The sequence below is a fragment of the Kogia breviceps genome, chromosome 11 (assembly GCF_026419965.1).
Source record: "Kogia breviceps isolate mKogBre1 chromosome 11, mKogBre1 haplotype 1, whole genome shotgun sequence".
Lineage (NCBI taxonomy): Eukaryota > Metazoa > Chordata > Mammalia > Artiodactyla > Physeteridae > Kogia > Kogia breviceps.
In genome coordinates this window covers 81722795-81741003 of record NC_081320.1, presented here as the reverse complement: position 1 = coordinate 81741003, position 18209 = coordinate 81722795, and the positions used below count along the sequence as shown (strand labels likewise).

At 43.5% G+C, this 18209-nt stretch overlaps 1 protein-coding gene across 7 annotated transcripts in view; it reads left to right on the top strand.

Moving 5' to 3' along the window:
• Positions 1–18209, top strand: part of BABAM2 (BRISC and BRCA1 A complex member 2) — a 512794-nt gene that overhangs the window by 457865 nt on the left and 36720 nt on the right. For 5 of the 7 annotated variants that reach the window (XM_067007881.1, XM_067007880.1, XM_059079503.2 and 2 more), the window contains one exon: positions 16985–17138. The exons of 1 other annotated variant lie outside the window; for it this stretch is intronic. In XM_067007881.1, the coding sequence (XP_066863982.1) occupies positions 16985–17138 (154 nt within the window). Of the gene's footprint in view, positions 1–16984; positions 17139–18209 lie in introns of those variants that run through there. One more of the 7 variants, XM_067007883.1, reaches the window with a different exon arrangement.

The following is an 18209-nucleotide window of genomic DNA, read 5'->3' as shown; positions in this document are numbered from 1 at the left end:
GTAAAATAGATAGCTAGTGGGAAGCAGCCACATAGCACGGGGAGATGAGCTCAGTGCTTTGTGTCTACCTAGAGGGGTGGGATAGGGAGGGTGGGAGGGAGACGCAAGAGGGAGGAGATATGGGGATATATGTATGTGTAGAGCTGATTCACTTTGTTATAGAGCAGAAACTAACACACCATTGTAAAGCAGTTATACTCCAATAAAGATGTTTATGAAAGGGGGAAAAAAAATCTGCCTCAGGCACATCTTGCGGCTCCCCTGACCAGAGGCTCAAAGTGCAGGCTGCAGCTGATTACCTGACCGTGAAGAGGCACGGAGATGCTGAGAGTAAACACTTCGAAACTTTTACAGCAATTTGACATTGCTCTGGCATCCAAGCATGATTGTTTTTCTGGTCACTCAGTTTTATTTTATCAGTCTGTGACAGATTGGAAGTTAAAATAAAACACAACAGAAGTAGCCCTTCACCTCAGAGCCTTTGCGACCCCCTCTACAGTGTGTCCACTTCCGCCGGAGGCCTTAACACAGGAACCCCCGCTCCTCAGACGGCGCCCAGCGGCCTGTCACCCTGCTCTGGTCCTGCAGTCCCAGGGGGCCAGCACGGCCTGTCCAACCACAGTATTTCTTGGCCGTAGAGCTCGGCTCCTAGCGAGCAAACCATGGAAGAGGGTGAAACATCAGCTGGCGCCACTAACTGGCCTGCCTGAGCGGCCCCTCGGAACCACGTGGTGTCTGCACGCTGCTTTCTCTGCCACACGCAGGTGAACGTGGCGGCAAAGTAGGTGTCCCTGGACGTGAGAGTTAGTCAGCCAGAAACCTCAGGACAGTTCAGCAGTGGTGCACATCAGCAAAGCAAGGCCATTGATCTCACTATCTACTTTTTATTATCCAAAGAAAAATGGCATATTATGAAACGCAAAGGAAGAAAATAAAGTCTGATTAGTAGCTAGGCAGACTCTCTTCCTCTGAACCCCAGTGCGTTTAATGCACCCTCCCACTTCAGGACTTCTCATTCTATAGTGTGATTATCCTGTTTACTGACTTTCCCCAGTGATGAGCTCTTTAGGGCAGAGTACATTTTTGCTTCATCTCGAAATCCCCTGCCCTTTGCACAGGGTTAGTGCAGGAAGGGCAAGTCGGAGCCTTTATAACTAAATGCACAAACTCGCAGACTCTTTTCTTATTTGACTTATAATAATGCATGTGGTCCTACTCTCGTACCAAATCATAACTGATGTTTTTTTTTCATAACTGATTTTTAAATAGTTAAAAACCCCATAGGTCATTCTGTGCTGTGCTAAAAGATGCCTTAACTCTCACCAGTCAAGAGTCCCATGGTCGGGAATGCTCATGGCCACCATCTCTGAGTTTCAGACAAGCAGCTCTCTTTTCTCTTTTGTACAAGTCTGAAAACTTCCATGCACTTTAAACCAAATACATACACATGTACATACATATATTTAGATAGAGTTGTGTGTGTGTACACATATAAAAAATGGCACCTCTTGGTAAAGCATTCCACTAGACCTGGGGTTCCCACACCTTTCCTCTGGATCCATATCGGTGCCTACTCAGGGCACCCCTTTGCAGATTCTAGTTTAGTTTTTCCATGAGCCAAGGGTAAGTGATGACTTAGCAAGTTGAACATTTAAACCAAAAAGCTTGTATTATAACATTCACCAGGCCTCTGGAATTATCAGACCGCAAAGGTGAGCAGTCAGAGAAGGATGTGGAGATTTTGAAGGCATCAGAGGATATTGAGAGACTGGGATTTCTGGAACTTTCTAAAGGAGGAAGGCTGAGGGCCCAAGCCTCTAGGGTTAATAGTCCCTCACCTGAGCTTTGTGAGGGGCTGTTACCCGGATGGAGAAAAGAAGACAGTAAACATTTTAAAAGGAAGGGAAGTACAGATCAATACGGTGTCATGGAAATCATGGGAGAACAGAAGTGAGCAACAGCATCAAATGCCATTAAAACCCCATAGATATGACCATAAAATATTTTACCAATCAAGAGGAAGAAAACAAGGAAATCAAAGCATCAAAAATAAAAATTCTTAAAAGTCTGAGCTCATTGTACCCAGGGGAATAACTCGTAAGTTCTGGACAAACAACACATCCTATCCCTCCTCTTGGTCTATCATGGCTGCGTGGGTCAGTCTCAGACCTCTGTGCACTTTCTGATTCATGGCCAGAGAACGTTGCTTGCCCGTAGCAACCCCTGGCTGAGATGGCAGATGAGCCAAAATGCCCCTGAGTAAAAACTCCTTCCAGAATGTCAGAGACAAGCAGTAAATCTAATTTGCAGCACTTGTGGTAGAAAGAACACGGGCTTCAGACCCAGACGGCCCAGGGCTAAGCCTGGCCCCATCTCTTCTTCATGGCTGCCGGAAAGCGCTTGGGCTTGCCACGCGCATGGCCTTACTCGCTAGGAAAAAGGGGCAAGAGAAAACCATGTGGCAGGAAGCAGCCAGCACATTGCAGGTATTCAGTAAATGTTTGTTGATTTCCTTCCCTTTTCTTAGCATTTAAAAAAAAAAAGGAAGAAAGAAAAAAACCAATGAATGGAACACAAAAATTAAAACCACCATGCCTAATTTTTAGCAAGAGATTTTTCATAGTTGGGTTAAGAGAGAACCCAAAGTCATACTGTAAAAGCAGCTTTGGTAGCTGCGGTTACTTTCCTCCTACAGGGAGATTTGCCAAGTCACAAGGAGCATCAGACAGTGAGTCTCGCTGGATGTGGGGTCAAGACCTGGGGTTCTCTGTCAGCTGCCCAAGCCGCTCACCACTCTATACCACAGGCTCCTCAGTTCCCAGATGGATAGATGATTTCCAAGGCCCCTTTCTGAATTGTGATTTAACAAGTATGTCCTCTGTTGTGATAAGACATGGAGATTTTTAAGTATCTCACCTGCCTAGCTCAGCTCTGCCCTGAAAGCATATCTGTCAAAAAACACAGCCAAAAGGAAGGGAATAGACCAAAAAGGTGTCGCTTAGTCCATGTGTTTCACTCACAGGGACCTCAGGCCTGACTCTTACACCTGCTAATAAGTTTGGTGCACTAGTTCCATAGTTCCTAGCAGCTTAACTGTCCAGAGAAGGTTTGTGGTATATAGGTATAGCCTAACCTGTATCCTGAGCTGAGAGGTGGGGGTGGAGGGAGCCAAGAAACTATAGATAGCAGACTCTAGACACTTAGACACACTTGCCTCGTTCAGCCTGATGTCATGGCTGTATGGCCCACTCTGAGAGCTAATATTCATAATTGCGACTTTGAGTCATTTAAAGGGGGATATGGGGCTTTGCTGGTGGCACAGAGGTTAAGAATCCTCCTGCCAAAGCAGGGGACACGGGTTCGAGCCCCAGTCCAGGAAGATCCCACATGCTGCGGAGCGGCTAGGCCCGTGAGCCATGGCTGCTGAGCCTGCGCGTCCGGAGCCTGTGCTCCGCAACGGGAGAGGCCACAACAGTGAGAGGCCCGCGTACCGCAAAAAAAATTAAAAATGAAAAATAAAATAAAGGGGGATATGGAAGAAGTAAATGTGAAGGCTGCTTTAGAAAGATTTCAATCAAAAACAATCAAAAGGAAGAAAAAAGGTTTGGAGCTTCCAGTTATTGAGTGCAAATATGCTTCTCTTAGGAGAACGGTGATCCAATACCTTTGCTTGAAAATGATCTTATTCCTTTACATCTGGATGTACAAGTCAAGCAACTCAAGTCAAGGGTTTGCCTCAACATGCTCACCTTGTGTTTCACCATGTGTTCTTTTTAATTCAAGTTAGGAGAATATGACAGTTTAAAAACATCATTTTAGACAGCGATCATACTTTCATCGGAAGTGAAATTTCTAAGTGGAGTTGCTATCAAAGGAGAACATGAATTAATTTCCATTCTCCTACTGTATCCCCCAGCCCTTCTCACAGAAGAAACAATGACTAAGGAGATGGCCAGAAAACAACTAAACAAAAACTTGGATAATTCACGGACCAAATAGGAATCTTGAAATATACAAAGATTGATTACATTTCTGGTCTTTTTTCTCCAAGCACAAAGGAAAACTGACCAAGTTTTCATCAGGCTTCCCCTCTGTTCAGATGTTTTCTGGTCTCTGGTCAACTTTTGCTGCAAAACCCATTTGACCTTACATTCTCCAGAGCTATGATTTTTTTTTTTTAATTTGAAGGAAGAAGATTATAGAATTAAAAATTAAGAGTTCCTAAAGACTCCTGAGTTTGTCCCACATAAAATGATGAGCAGAACTAGCTTGGAAGCTTAATTGAAAGAACCTGGCTACCTTTAATCTATGGGTTGTATTTTCTCAGCTGGAAGTCAGGTTAGAAAAAGAAATTATATAGACTCAGGTTTGTTTGTTTTAATTGCTTCTAAGAGAAAAGTGAGTAATAGTAAGTATCATTTATGAATATCTTCTATGTGCCAGGTATTCTACATATATTCGTTATGTCATGTAAACCACCCAACAGTCTTGCAAGGTAGGTATTATCCCATTTTAAAGATGAGAAAACCTAGACTCAGAGAGTTTAATAAATTGCCTGAGGTCACTCAGGTCATAACCAGTAGAGTAGGAATCAAGCCCAGATCTGTCAAATTCCAAAGATCGTATTCTTTCCACTGTACCATCATGTTCTTACATTCCTTTAGGCTCCAACCTTTATTTATTGAGCACTTTCTATGTGCCAGATGTTGTACCACCTGCTTTACTTTCAACCTGGAGGTTGGAGTTTTTCCAGTTTTATGGATGAGGAAAGAAGCTCAGTTAACCTACCAACGTGATACAACCTCTAAGTGGAACCTAGGTTGCCACCTCCAGAGCACATGTTCTTCACGTGACAATTCAGCCGCACGGAGATAAGCTCTTTCCTGTCCATCTCACCAGATGGAACTGAACCTAAAGCAACCAAAGAATGGAATGGCTTATCTTTGAACGTTTCCATAACCACCTAATCTAGCGGGTCAGACATTTTCCTGTAATTTTGATACCCCAGCACAGTATAAATCTGGAGTGGGGGATGTTTGGCATGTGTAATACACAAATAAAAAATAAGTTCATGCAGGTTTCTGCATAGGGGAATGACATGGTGACCAGAATTTTAACCCTGTCTTATGAGGAAACACAAAATCACTCTTGAGGGGCCTGGTTTCCAAGCACTGCCACGTATTTGACCTAAGCTGTGTGCCACCCCAATCTTTTTGTGGTACGCGGGCCTCTCACCGCCGCGGCCTCTCCCGTTGCGGAGCGCAGGCTCCGGACGCGCAGGCGCAGCGGCCATGGCTCACGGGCCCAGCCGCTCCGCGGCACGTGGGATCCTCCCGGACCGGGGCACGAACCCGCGTCCCCTGCATCGGCAGGCGGATTCTCAACCACTGCGCCACCAGCGAAGCCCCTTGTCCCACCCCAATCTTACACTCAATCCCAAATCTCAGGCCCTACGGTAAGGATTGTCCGCCTAGGAAGGTAGAGTTGTTTGAGAGAAAACGGAAGCCTCCTGTAAACTGGTTATAGGCCATCCTCAGGCTTGCCACGCAGGGCCTCCCTTTGACTGTAAGGGACGCACTAGTAGGTCTTAGGGGATGTTTTGTAAAGAGGAATCGGTTCCCAAACTGAAACGTGAATGACTGTGCTCCTCTAATAATAAATAATAACATTTTTGATCTATCTGTTATACCTTCCAAAACATTCTCCATTCTAGAAGATTTGTACCATGTTGGGGGTATTTAAATTGCAGGAAAATTTCTGGCCCACCAGAGTGGGTGGTATGGGATATCCCCCTAGAAATGTTCAAGGGTAACAGTGCCGATGGAAGAAAATCCACACTCCTTTGCTTTGTGCTCACGACTTTGCACAGTGTGGCATCTTTTTCCAGGGCCTCTCTGCACCGGCATGCTGTCCTCTGGGCCGGTGTTCCCTCTACCCTGATCGCCCCGCATTCCCTCACTCTCCTCTGCTCTGACGGCTCCACACTGTTCTCTCTGCCTGGAATTCCCTCACCTTTCCTTCTCCCTTCCCCGTCACAGCCCTCCCACGGCAGCTGCCTGTCGGAATCCTGGTCGTCCCTCAAGACCCTGCTTATCTAACAAGCCTTCTAGAAGCCCTTAGATGGATTATCTTTCCACCCCACACCCCAGGCAGTTACTATCTCTATTATAACCCTCACCATCGCTTCCCTGCCTGAGAACAGTGACGGTCAAGTGCATGCTGGCACTGTCCTGTCAGGGGGAGGGAGGGCCGGGCTTTGGTCAGCTTGGCCTCCCTAGAGCCGGCTCATAGTAGATGCTCCACGAATGCTCGTCAAATTAGATACTTGTTGCTGTTTTCTCCAGGATATAAAGCTCGTAACCAGACCCTTTCAAAAATAAAAATAACTAGATTCGTTTCAAAACTTTTTTTCTTCATAAAACCAAGTTAGCTGTCCTTCACTTTGGAGTAGTCTCAGTATTTGCAAATTTGTGCCTGGTAGGATGTTCTAATTTTTAAAGACTGGAATTTAAACTGACCAGTGTCGGTCCTGCTACTTTAAAAAATGTTGTCCTTTCCTTCTAATCATTTGCATTTGGTACATCATCCATGAATTTTTGAAATTAAAAGCTGATGACTCTTTAAAGACTTTGCCCAGCTTTTAAATACCAAGGATTTTGCATTTGAATATATTTTAATTTATTTAAGGATTATTTTAATCAAATTCTTCCTTAATTTAGCCAGATTTCTGTTTTAATCCTCCCAGGGCAGGACTTTATTTATTGTGACTACATTCTAAAGACAGAAGTTTAAACGGTATTAAATGCTGTTTATGGTGTTCTCTCTTGCTAGATTTTTTTCTGCATCTCATAGAAACATGTTTCCTTTTTTACATGTCTAGTGCAGTCAGCATCTCCTCACTTTTATGATCTCTGCCAGTCAGTCCCTAGATACATAGCGACTGCTTGCTGTGTGTCTAGCCCAGCGTTCACATGTGGAGGATATAAAATAACAAGAGCACTTCATTGTTAGCAGTTCAGCCGAGGCTGGATTATGGGGATGTGGAGGATGGAGGACGCAGTGAGTGACAGAGCAGGCAAGAGAGGTGTCCTGGAAGAAGGTCACAGAAGCAAGAGCAGGTTGAAGGGACTGAGCAAGAAGCCAGGACCGAGGAAATACCAGGATCCACAGGATCCAAACGGGATGCAACCGCAGGGGACGCAGAAAGCAGGTGGCATTGCAGGAAGCACCAAGTGTAGCCCACCATCCATTTCCAGGAAGCATGAGTCCTCAGGTGTAGCATGGGGCCTGCAACATGGGATGTGCTCACAGAACGTGTGATGGATGAGGGAATGGACGAACCAGGGAAAGCAGACAGAGAAGCACTGGGGTAGGGAGGGTTCCTCTTGCTGGGGACCCCTCGGTCCTGGCCTCAGCCACTGGTTTTCTCCTTTTCTCCTGGTGAGGACAGCCCCGACTGGGCCTTGTTCAGGAGTACGAGTTGGACGCATGCAGAGTTCTAGGACAGAGGCATTTCCTACAAGTTGAGTCTTGATGAGAAGAAACCCAGATAAACCCAGAAAAGGAAGGAGGGCCCTCCAGGAAGGGAGAGCAGCTTGGCCACGAGCTTCCAAGGCCAGCGTCAGCTCCCTTCATCTTTGCATCACCCGTTGCTCTCCGCATGTACCAAGGTGAGGGCAGTGGTGGAAAAGAAAGCGTGATTGATAAAAGAGGGCAGGTTATGGCTTTTCTAAATTGAATATATACAATACCAAAAGAGCCAAATAAAAAAGGAAAATTGGGGCTTCCCTGGTGGCGCAGTGGTTGAGAGTCCTCCTGCCGATGCAGGGGACGCGGGTTCATGCTCCGGTCCGGGAGGATCCCGCATGCCGCGGAGCGGCTGGGCCCGTGAGCCGTGGCCGCTGAGCCTGCGCGTCCGGAGCCTGTGCTCCGCAACGGGAGAGTCCACAACAGTGAGAGGCCCGCTTAACGGGAAAAAAAAAAAAAAAAAGGAAAATTGTTATGTCTACACAGTATCGAAGCTTTATCGACTTCTTTCCTGTCTATGGAGTATCCTCCAGACTCCCATTCTGATTCAGCTTTTAACCTTCTAGAACCAACTCAAAGTCCATGTCGTCTGCAGAGCTTCCACCTCAAGCAGGGTCCCCCTTCCTCTGCATGGACACCATGTTCATGCCTCAGCCGTTGTCCGATGTGCTTCACTGTGGGAGCTTCTCCCCCTTTCTCTGGCCTCCTGTTCCCGCCCATGCTTAGGGCATGGACGCCTTCGTTCTCCCTGGCACCCTACCTTCCACTCAGTAAATTTGGGAGAAAAGAAGGGACCCAGCTGACCAGCTGATTTTGCCAACCTGACAGTGTTCTCATGAGAGAATGTACGTCTTCTTAGTGCCTGTAGAAGCTGTAGTCCAGTTTTTATGCACCGTTTTCTTCTATGCTTTTTATTTTTCTTTACAACTTTGGTGTTTTTTTTTTCCCGTGAAGACCATTCAGCCTTCCTGACCCTCTTAGTTTTATAAATGCTCTCATTTTTTAAAATAGTATTTATTTGAATATATATATATATGGAACATATAATACATACCTATATACTTTAGAGACTAATAATAAAACACCACCAGGACTTCCCTGGTGACGCAGTGGTTAAGAAGCCGCCTGCCAATGCAGGGGACACGGGTTCGATCCCTGGTCCGGGAAGATCCCACCTGCCACGTAGCAACTAAGCCCGTGCGCCACAACTACTGAGCCTGCGCTCTAGAGCCTGCACGCCACAACTACTGAAGCCCGGGTGCCTAGAGGCCATGCTCTGCAACAAGAGAAGCCACCACAATGAGAAGCCCGCGCACCACAACGAAGAGTAGCCCCCGCTCGCTGCAACTAGAGAAAGCCCACGTGCAGCAACGAAGACCCAACGCAGCCAAAAATAAATAAAATTAAATCTTTAAAAAAAAAAACACCACCGACTTCAGAAATGGAACATAACGTCAGTATCCTAGAAGCCCTAAGCGTGTCCTTCTCAGAAGTAACCACTACCCTGCATTTTGTCAACTGTGCCCTTGATTTCCTTAATAGTTCTATCACCTAACATATGTCCATAAACAATATATCATGAATTTTTCCTGTTTTTGAACTTTATGTAAATGGAATCATTTGACTGTTTTCTGCTGCTATGAATATGTCTTTGCTTTTTGAAAAACTTTTAAAAATCGTAAATATTTAAAGCCTCCTCAAGTATATAAAAAGTACAGAAACAAATACTATGTATCCACCTTAGCCAAACCTCAATATTTTGCTATAAGTGCTTCTGGTTTTGTTTTGTTTGGTTTTTAAAGAAAGAGCACATTATCAAATTGGTTGCAGCCCCCTGAGTACCCCTCCCTGACGCATTCCTGTCCCTCTCTCCTTCCCCATGACTCCTAGAGGGAACTACTATCTTTAATTTGGCGTTTACCATTCCTGTGCACGTTTTTATGCTTTTTACTACATAGACATTCATAAACAGTGCGTAATAATGTATGTATGTTTTTTGGACTTTGTAAGTACATACTTAACGATGTTCATCTATAACTTGCTTTTTTCACTGAACATTATGTTCTCGAGGTTTATCTGTGCTGATACACGTAGCCCTAGCTCATTCGTTTAAACTGCTATAAGGTATTCCACTGAGGAATGCACCACAGTCTCCAGTTGATGGACATTTGAAGATGTTTCCAATCTTTGTTATCACAAACATCACAACAGCAAACCTTCTCCTAACTACCTTCTTATGCACATGCGGCAGTATTTTAGGAGTGGGAATGCTGGGTTATGAAGTATGGACATCTTCGCTTTTACTGTACAAGAGGTTATAGAAATCTACATTTGCGTCATCAGTGATGAGAAATCCCCGTGTTCCACTTCCTTGACAACGCTTGAGGATTGTTGGGTTTTTTAATTTTTGCCAACCCAATGGGTATGAAGTGGAATCTCCTTGAGGCTTTAATTTTGCACTTCCCTTAAATGCTCCTTTCCTTTAGTTCAACAAGCCTTTAGCAATGTGTCATGCTGTGTGCTAAGTGCTAATTCATGGCCCCGATCCTTAGGAGTGCTCAGTCTTTGCAGTGATTCCTACCTGGCGAGGCACATCAGAGTCACTTCAGGTGCATTTTCAGGAGCCAGAGGTCTGAGGTGCGGCCCGGGCATCTGCAACGTTAATTCCAGGTGATGCCAATGCTCACTTCCAGTTGAGAACCTCTGAGCTCGTGGCGGGGGAATCCTAGCTAATTCAGCCTGGGTTCCTTTGTGTGGGCAGGTGGGAGAACTTGGCTCTTCCTGGGCCAATGCTATGGCATCCCTTTCATCTTGAGATTCTTCTTACAGTTTTATTTGATTGGCTCATTGGGTGTTGGAACGATTAATTTGTATCTATTGATAGAAAGTACCTCAAAAGCAAATGCTAAACACGATGTAAGCAGAGGCCGGATTTCCTATAACTTCACCTATCTGGGGCAGCTGTAAACTCGGAAGGAAACAAACAACAGCAAGAGAAGGAGGAGGAGGAGACAGCCTCTGAACTCAGAACAGTGCCTGAGGAAAGCGACCCAGAGCTCACACAGCCTCACTTCATATCGTGCAGCCCCTGAGCCACGCTGGGTCCTGGTCCTAGGGATGGATAGTCAGCCGTACCTGACTCTTCAGAAGCTGAGATACATGCGGGATGAAGTAGACAAAAGGCAAAGAGAAGAGGCAAGAAAGAGAGACCATATTGAGACCGAGTTGGCCTTGGCGAGAAGTGGCAAAGGAAAAAGAGCTGGCTGGGAAAAGGCAACAGAAATAAATAGAGAAAGTTCATGGTCGGGGGCAAACAGCATGCACATCCCAGTAGCCCTGGGGACCTCGGTACCACACTAAAGGCACATCGACTCTTTAACAGAGGATGGTTTGGGGGGTCTGGTAGGAAGTATTTGTGAAAGAGCAAGCGAAGTCTTCTTAACACTTGAGACTCTTGTGTATAATGGTCTTTTCATGTGTTCTCTGTCATCAAGAAAAGGCTAAATTATTTTCAGTATGTTATATTTACTGAGATGTGAAAGTCTGTACAAAGTTTAGAAAGATATCCATCAAAATAGTTAAAATTAAACACTGTGAAAATGTATGCTGTAGTTAGAAATTTCACATATATGGAAGAGTGTATAAAGCCGGATTAACAAAAAAATACAAACTAAGGAAAAGGACGAGCAGGGGGAGAGAAGGAATGTTTATTTAGCACCTGCTCTTTTTTTGTTCAGTTCTTTCAACAATGCTATAAGAATTATTATCCTCATTTTGCAGATGAGACAATCAAGATTCAAAGAGATGAAATATTTTGCCTATGGTCTCACCGCTAATAAATGAATGAGGCTAGGAAGTGAACCCATTTTTATCTGACTCCAAAGGCTGTAGGTACCTTTTTCCATCATACCGTGCTGTCACCTCCCATATTAGGATTTTTAGCGATTACAGCAAAATTCAAGAAACTTCAGGCTTTAGTTTGGTAATACTAGTAAAACCCCAAAGGTAATCTGTTTACATGATCAGATCACAAAAAGACAGTGAAAAATTGAAACCAGTTTAATAAAATGTGGTTAATATTTAGTCTCCTTGGTCACTTAAATGTAAGGCAGTGATAGTAAAAGGAGACACCATTTGCTTTTTAATGCCTTGAGTAGGGACACTTCTGAATTGGAAAACTTGACTTTTATATTTCTTGTAGGCAATGTATGGTATTTAACTTTCTAGTGGTTAGAATCTGTGTGTCTCCGAGGTTTAGCGTGTGGTTAGTAAGATCAGGGGTGGTCAGTAAATAAATGGCAGCTTCCCTAATTGGTTGTGTGCCCACTGTGGGGGCAGCCTGAGAATGAGACGTGTACGAACTGCTTTTAGGAAGAATTGACCTCGGTGGGAATCGTCTTTGGAAGGGAAGTTTACAGCCATTCAACGTGGGGTTAAAACTATCTCCTAATGAGGGTTCGAGGAACCAGAGGGGCCTGGGAGGACTAGAAGTGGAAATGGGACCATCACCACCACAGAGTGAGTCCGTGAGCATCTTCCCTGCTAACCCGAGAACACAAGAATATAGAGTTTGGAAGGTTTGGAGCAATGAAATAATGGCTGACTTGTGAATAATGACGAAAATATTTGATGATGTGACTCCCAGGGAAGCAATTATGGTTAACCCCTCGTTTGTATGGCATTTTCAAGGATTGAACAGTCCCACATAACTGAATTTTCCAGACAACTAAAAACTTTCCTATTTATGCACCTTGAATGTTTTTAACCATGCTTGGTGGAAATGTTTCTGAAATAGATTATACAATTATCCTGCCTCCTTGAACGGAAGCTGCAAGAAATAACATTTCCTTTAGTTGCCTTTGACTGCAGGTCTGAGAAGACCTGATTAAATAGATTTAAATACATAGGGCTTGTAATCGTCTCACATAACGAGAAACCCAGAGCTGGGCAGTACCAGAGAATGATGAATTCTCAGCTCAGTCACGTCAGGCTGACTTTCCGCTCATGGTCACAAGATGGGTGCACAGCTCCAAGTCCCAAGATCTCACATGATAAGATCTAGGCAAGAATGAAATGGGGGCTTCTCGGTACATGTGTCTTTAATTAGAGAGGAAAATATTTCTCAGAAGACCCCTGGCCAACTTCCCCTCAGGTCCCATTGGCAGGACTGAGTCACATTTCTATACCTTGGTTTTATGGGAAGTCTAAGGGAGTGGATACCCAGCGCTCTCCGACTATGGGGTGGGAGGAGGGCTCTGCCTGTAAAAAAAGAAGGATGGAGAATGGCTGTTGGGTAGGCAACCAAGAGTGATGGCCATGTTACTGAGATTGGGAGTGAACGTCGCTATGTATGGTTATAGCTTGAGGGATGGTCGAGCTTTTTGCTTCTACACTGAATCACCCCAGACTGGGCTGCTTTCTGATTTCCTAAGTCTGCTTTTATTTAGTATTCTCTCTGCTTGCTTTATGCCAGACTGCTAATTAGCACTACTTGCTGTTAATGTCCCTTGCCCTAATCTTGCCATAACTCGATTTTTTTTTTTTTCCTGGAAAAACCTTATGATCAAACTTGTCAGAACTATGCCTGAAACGTTGAGCGAGTATCTGGCAGCTTTCCTGTGGATCGGATACATAGTGTGGCATTTCTTTTGGCTGTTCAGTGTCACTTTTCCATTGTTGAGGTTTGGGGGGAAGTGAGCAGTTTTTAGAGAGTCTTCTGAACTTAGATAAAACTAATGAAGTCTTCTTCTGGCGCAAGGATGAGCACGTAGGGGCAGTTACGCTCATTTACTAGAGAAGGTAAAAAGTGTCAGGACTTCAGCATGGTTTAGAGAGAGGCAGCAAAGTTTATCAGTGCATTCAGCTCCCTCTCTAAGCTGCACGGAGGGTGGTTGCTTGGACAGCACCACCAGCTCTGGGACTGTGACCAGTGGAACCTGTCACTGCAGCCACTGTCCAGTATGCGGCAAGCTGATGCAGAGCGTAACTATTCCTGCTTTCTGCCAGGGTATCAGAGCCCTGTGAGTGACGCCTGTGAAATGCCCAGCTTGAACAGAATTAGCAGTGTTTGGATGTGACTTGTTTCAACAAGTTCTTGAGGAAAGTAATGCTTCGGAAACGGTTACTGAAATTATACTGAACAAGTGGGGACCATGCCTTCTGTGGCTCGAGAGCTGACCAAAATTCAGTCTCTGTATACAGAAAGAAGGAAATAGGAAACAGTTGTGAACATAATACCGACAGTGAGTAACTGAACTGAATGGAATGATTCTACTCTGGGAATCAAACCCGAGCTAGTAGACAGGTTGGGTTCTAAGGAAGCAAATGTTAAAATGTTCAGATTTGACATGGCTGAGATGATGGGCCCAAACTGCTTAGAACCTTGGGAGCTCCATAAAGCAAGTTAGCTGTTTGAAGGCCCACCGATCATTATTTTACTATGCATCAGAAAATCATGACTGAGCCTATCGGCAAAATGTGAAGTGTCAGAAACACTCGGGGATAAGGAAAGCAAGTTTTAGTTTTTTAAAAAAATTCTGACTAATTTGTACCATTCAAATCATTCTTCTAAGAAAAATGCAAAGTATTTCTCATAAATAGTTTATTTATTCACTCCTTCTTATGTATAGAACATTCTTAAAGAAGCCATCCTTTTAGTGACTGCTGACTGATCCAGGCAGGATACACCCTAGTTAAGCTGAGCAAGATATCTATATTTTTCTAATTTTATTTTCTCATATGTGAATTAATATGTGGATTACCAATTTTACCTTTGAAGGACTCTGACCAGTCCTGCCCCCCTAATAATGTAGCCACTGTGTTTGAATTTTAATATTGGCTTCAAAAAAGCTTCCAGCAACTCATTTTCTAGAAAACAAAATAACAGGAACAAAAAATATAATGCATGTCAAAGCTCCCAAAAGCTGGTAGCTTGAGAATCATGAAGCCTATGGTATTATCTGTATCACTGGGATACTGAATGGTGACTGTACTTACTTTGAATTTGTAAGTTATTGCCATTGAATTTTATTATTTGAAATTATTGCTGTTTTGAAGGGAAGCTTGCATGTTAAATACTTTTCACCAGTGCTATTGCTATTGCTTTGGGGGTTAATCTGAATCTCATTTTAATGTGTGGAAACATATATACTATAAACATAGTTGAAATCAAAGGAAAGAATATGTGAATAGGCATTTTTCTAAAATTAATCAGAGGAAATGAAATGAGTAATCAGAAAAGAGATAAACAATTTTAGAAAACAATATTTATTCAGAGTGACTGAAGACGGGACTTCCCTGGTGGTCCAGTGGCTAAGACTCCATGCTTCCAATCCAAGGGGTGCGGGTTTGATCCCTGGTCGGGGAACTAAGATCCCACATGCCGCATGGCGCAGCCAAGAAAATGTGAAAAAAAAAAGAAAAAACAAAAAACAAAAAAAACCCCAGAAAGACCGAAGACATTACAGATGAAGCTCTGTAAGACGAAGGGATTCCAAAGGGTTTTCTGAATCCAATTACTTATCATTTGAATTGGTCTGTTTTTCATGTTTTGTATTATTCCTATATGTTACCAAATCTTTGCTTTGGCACAAGTAGACATGTATTGAAACTGCACTGAGGCACTTGGAAAATGTGATTAAAGAGTGGACATTCAAAATCTTGCCACTTTTCTTTGGTCGTGGTGTGATTCATTTGTCAGAAACCCCCTGCAGCACTGAGTCAGAGTCAGATATACTTAGATGTCTAAGAAGCCTTACCAACTGGACAGTTTTTTAAGTTTGCTGCAAGCCTAACTTCCTTCAAGAAATCATTTTGGGTACTTAGTGGGCCTAATCCAAGTCAAATGTCACCCTAACTGACATGGTGATACATGTATAACTACCTAGTATGTATTTTTTTTTGTCATGTATTTGCCTCATGGAGCCGAAAAGTTGAACCCAATACATCCTTCACAGTGGAGACCTTAGCTTACTAAATTGTAATTTTGACGTAGTGAGTATGTTGTGAGCAGGTGATACCAGTAAACCCAAGAGCAGGTGGCAATGTGACCAGTAGAAGGGGCTTAGGATCTAAATCATAGGGACTAGATTTGAGTCCTGTGTCTGCGTAGCTATGGCCTGAGCAAGTTAATAAACCTCTCGGAGTCTGTTCATCTGTTAAATGCAGCTGGTAAAAATAATGTCTGCTTCAAGGAGTTATAAGTATCGAATCAGTTAAAGTATATAAAGTACTCTGCAAAGCTATCAAAGTCTATACACATTTTTCTTATTATTTTTTGTAAATTACTGTGCCTGTTCTGTGTCCTTCAAGTAGGTAACATTTACAGAAATACACGTTATATGCCTTAAGGAATGTGCCATTGAAACAGTCTGCATTTTTAAGGATGGTTTGCCTCACCTGAAAGCAGGAAAGTCATTTTTTAAAATTTATTTATTTATTTGGCTGCGCCAGGTCTTAGTTGCAGCACACGGGGTCTTCATTGCTACGTGTAGGATCTTTAGTTGCAGCGTGCAGGATCCCCAGTGATCCAGTGGTTAAGACTCCATGCTCCCAATGCAGGGTGCCTGGGTTCGATCCCTGGTTGGGGAACTAGATCCCGCATACATGCCACAACTAAAGATCCCACATGCCGCAACTAAAGGAAGTCACTTTATTTTTAAAAATTGAGTTAAAGGATCCCAAAATGAACAAATAAAGCACGTAATACTTGTTAACAGCAAATATTAGAAGCAGCCTATACTACAACAGAAGACATATGTGGTCCCTGTTGCATTCCATTAAGGAGCTCCTACTGGTTTAGGAGACATATATGGTAACACATATGGAAAAATGTAAAACTTGCTGATTATCAAAATTCACTGCTTGAATGGAAGTAAGTGATAACTTTATTTTTTTTCTGGTGGCCTAGTTGCCATATCCTATAAAAAAAAGAAAGATTATCACTTGCCCTCCGGATCCCCTTTCCAAATCCATTCTTTAAAGATGGTCTCCATCCTACCTCCTCCATCGAATTCTAGATGAGGAAGACAGTGCCTAGCCTTTGAGGAGTTTCTGATATAATGGAGACTTAAAGCAGATATACAACTAACTCCTCTATGGAATAGTGGACAAGGTATGTGCCACAGCAGGTCAGGTGGCTGGGGGTGGCCAGCTTCTGTAACCATTTCCTAGTATTCCTTCAGCAGCTGCACATCAGGCCTCATATTGGTTGAATTTTTATTTATGGGTGATTTGCCTCTCTACCTAGATTGTAAACTCCATGAAGACAGGGAAGGCACCTTGTATTTCTTGGTCTCTCTCTCCATACCTTTTACCTAAGCCTCAACCAGTATTTCAACTGGTTCAACCTCAACCAGTGGTTCAAATAGTCTTGTACCCAACATTCAGGTTTAGCCAAAAAAGTGTATCAAAAGGCATTTAAGCCCTAACTTTCTTTTCCTTTCTTCTGTCTTTGCAGTTGACCTGCCCCTCTTTTTTCCTCGAGACCAGCCGACTCTCACATTCCAGTCCGTCTATCACTTTACCAACAGTGGACAGCTTTATTCCCAGGCCCAGAAAAATTATCCATACAGCCCCAGATGGGATGGAAATGAAATGGCTAAAAGAGCAAAGTAAGTGAATCAATTGTTATTTCTTTCAAATAGAAACATTTTGTTTATCTAGTCCAGGAGTTGGGCAAGCTACTGCCTGCAGGCTAAATCCTGCCCTGTGCCTGTTTTTGTAAATAAAGTTTTATTGAAACAGCCACACCCATTTTTAAACTTATTTTCTGTGGCTGCTTTCATGTAACCATAGCAGAATGAGGAATTGAAACAGACCACGTATGGCCTGGAAAGCGAAAAATACTTGCTATTTGGCCCTTTATAGAAAAAGTTAGCCAACTCCTCATCTAGCCTCATCAGGTAGATTGCCTTTTTTTCTTTTTAAATGGGTTATATGATTTTTCTGAAATCTACCTTTCTATTTATTTTATTTCTATTTTTAAGATTTATTTATTTTTGGCTGCGTTGGGTCTTAGTTGCGGTGCACAGGCTCCTCTAGAGTTGTGGCGCGAGGGTTTTCTCTTCTCTAGTTGTGGCACGCAGGCTCCAGGGCATGTGGCCTCTGTACCTGTGGCAAGCAGGTTCCAGAGCGCTTGGGCTCTGTAGTTTGCGGCACTCAGGCTCTCTAGTTGAGAAGCGCGAGTTCAGTAGTTGTGGCACACGGGTTTAGCTGCCCCGCGGCATGTGGGATCTTAGCTCCATGACCAGGGATCCAGCCCGCGTCCCCTGCATTGTAAGGCGGATTCTTTACCAATGGACCACTGGGGAAGTCCCTCTACCTTTCTATTTAGATTAGAGAATAAGTACTAGGTAGAAATTGGAGTTAAGGAATAACTGGTGTCAATGAAGAAAATATTGGCAGCTACTTTCATTTTTTTTTAATGGAAAACTTCCGCTGACAGTAAACAAATAGAATTTTTGCCTAGTAGTCAACACATGGATCCAGTACCTAGTTTTTCATATGGAACTATAATGTCTTTGAAGGAACAGAGTGAATTATATATCCCATTGCATCTCTGCAGCCATTACCCAAAGTAGGGCCTATGTCTTCTTTGATTGAATAAATGGCTACACAAATAGCTTAGGACTGTTAAAATCCTTATGGAAATAAGTTGGGAATTTGATAAAGGTTGAAGTTAG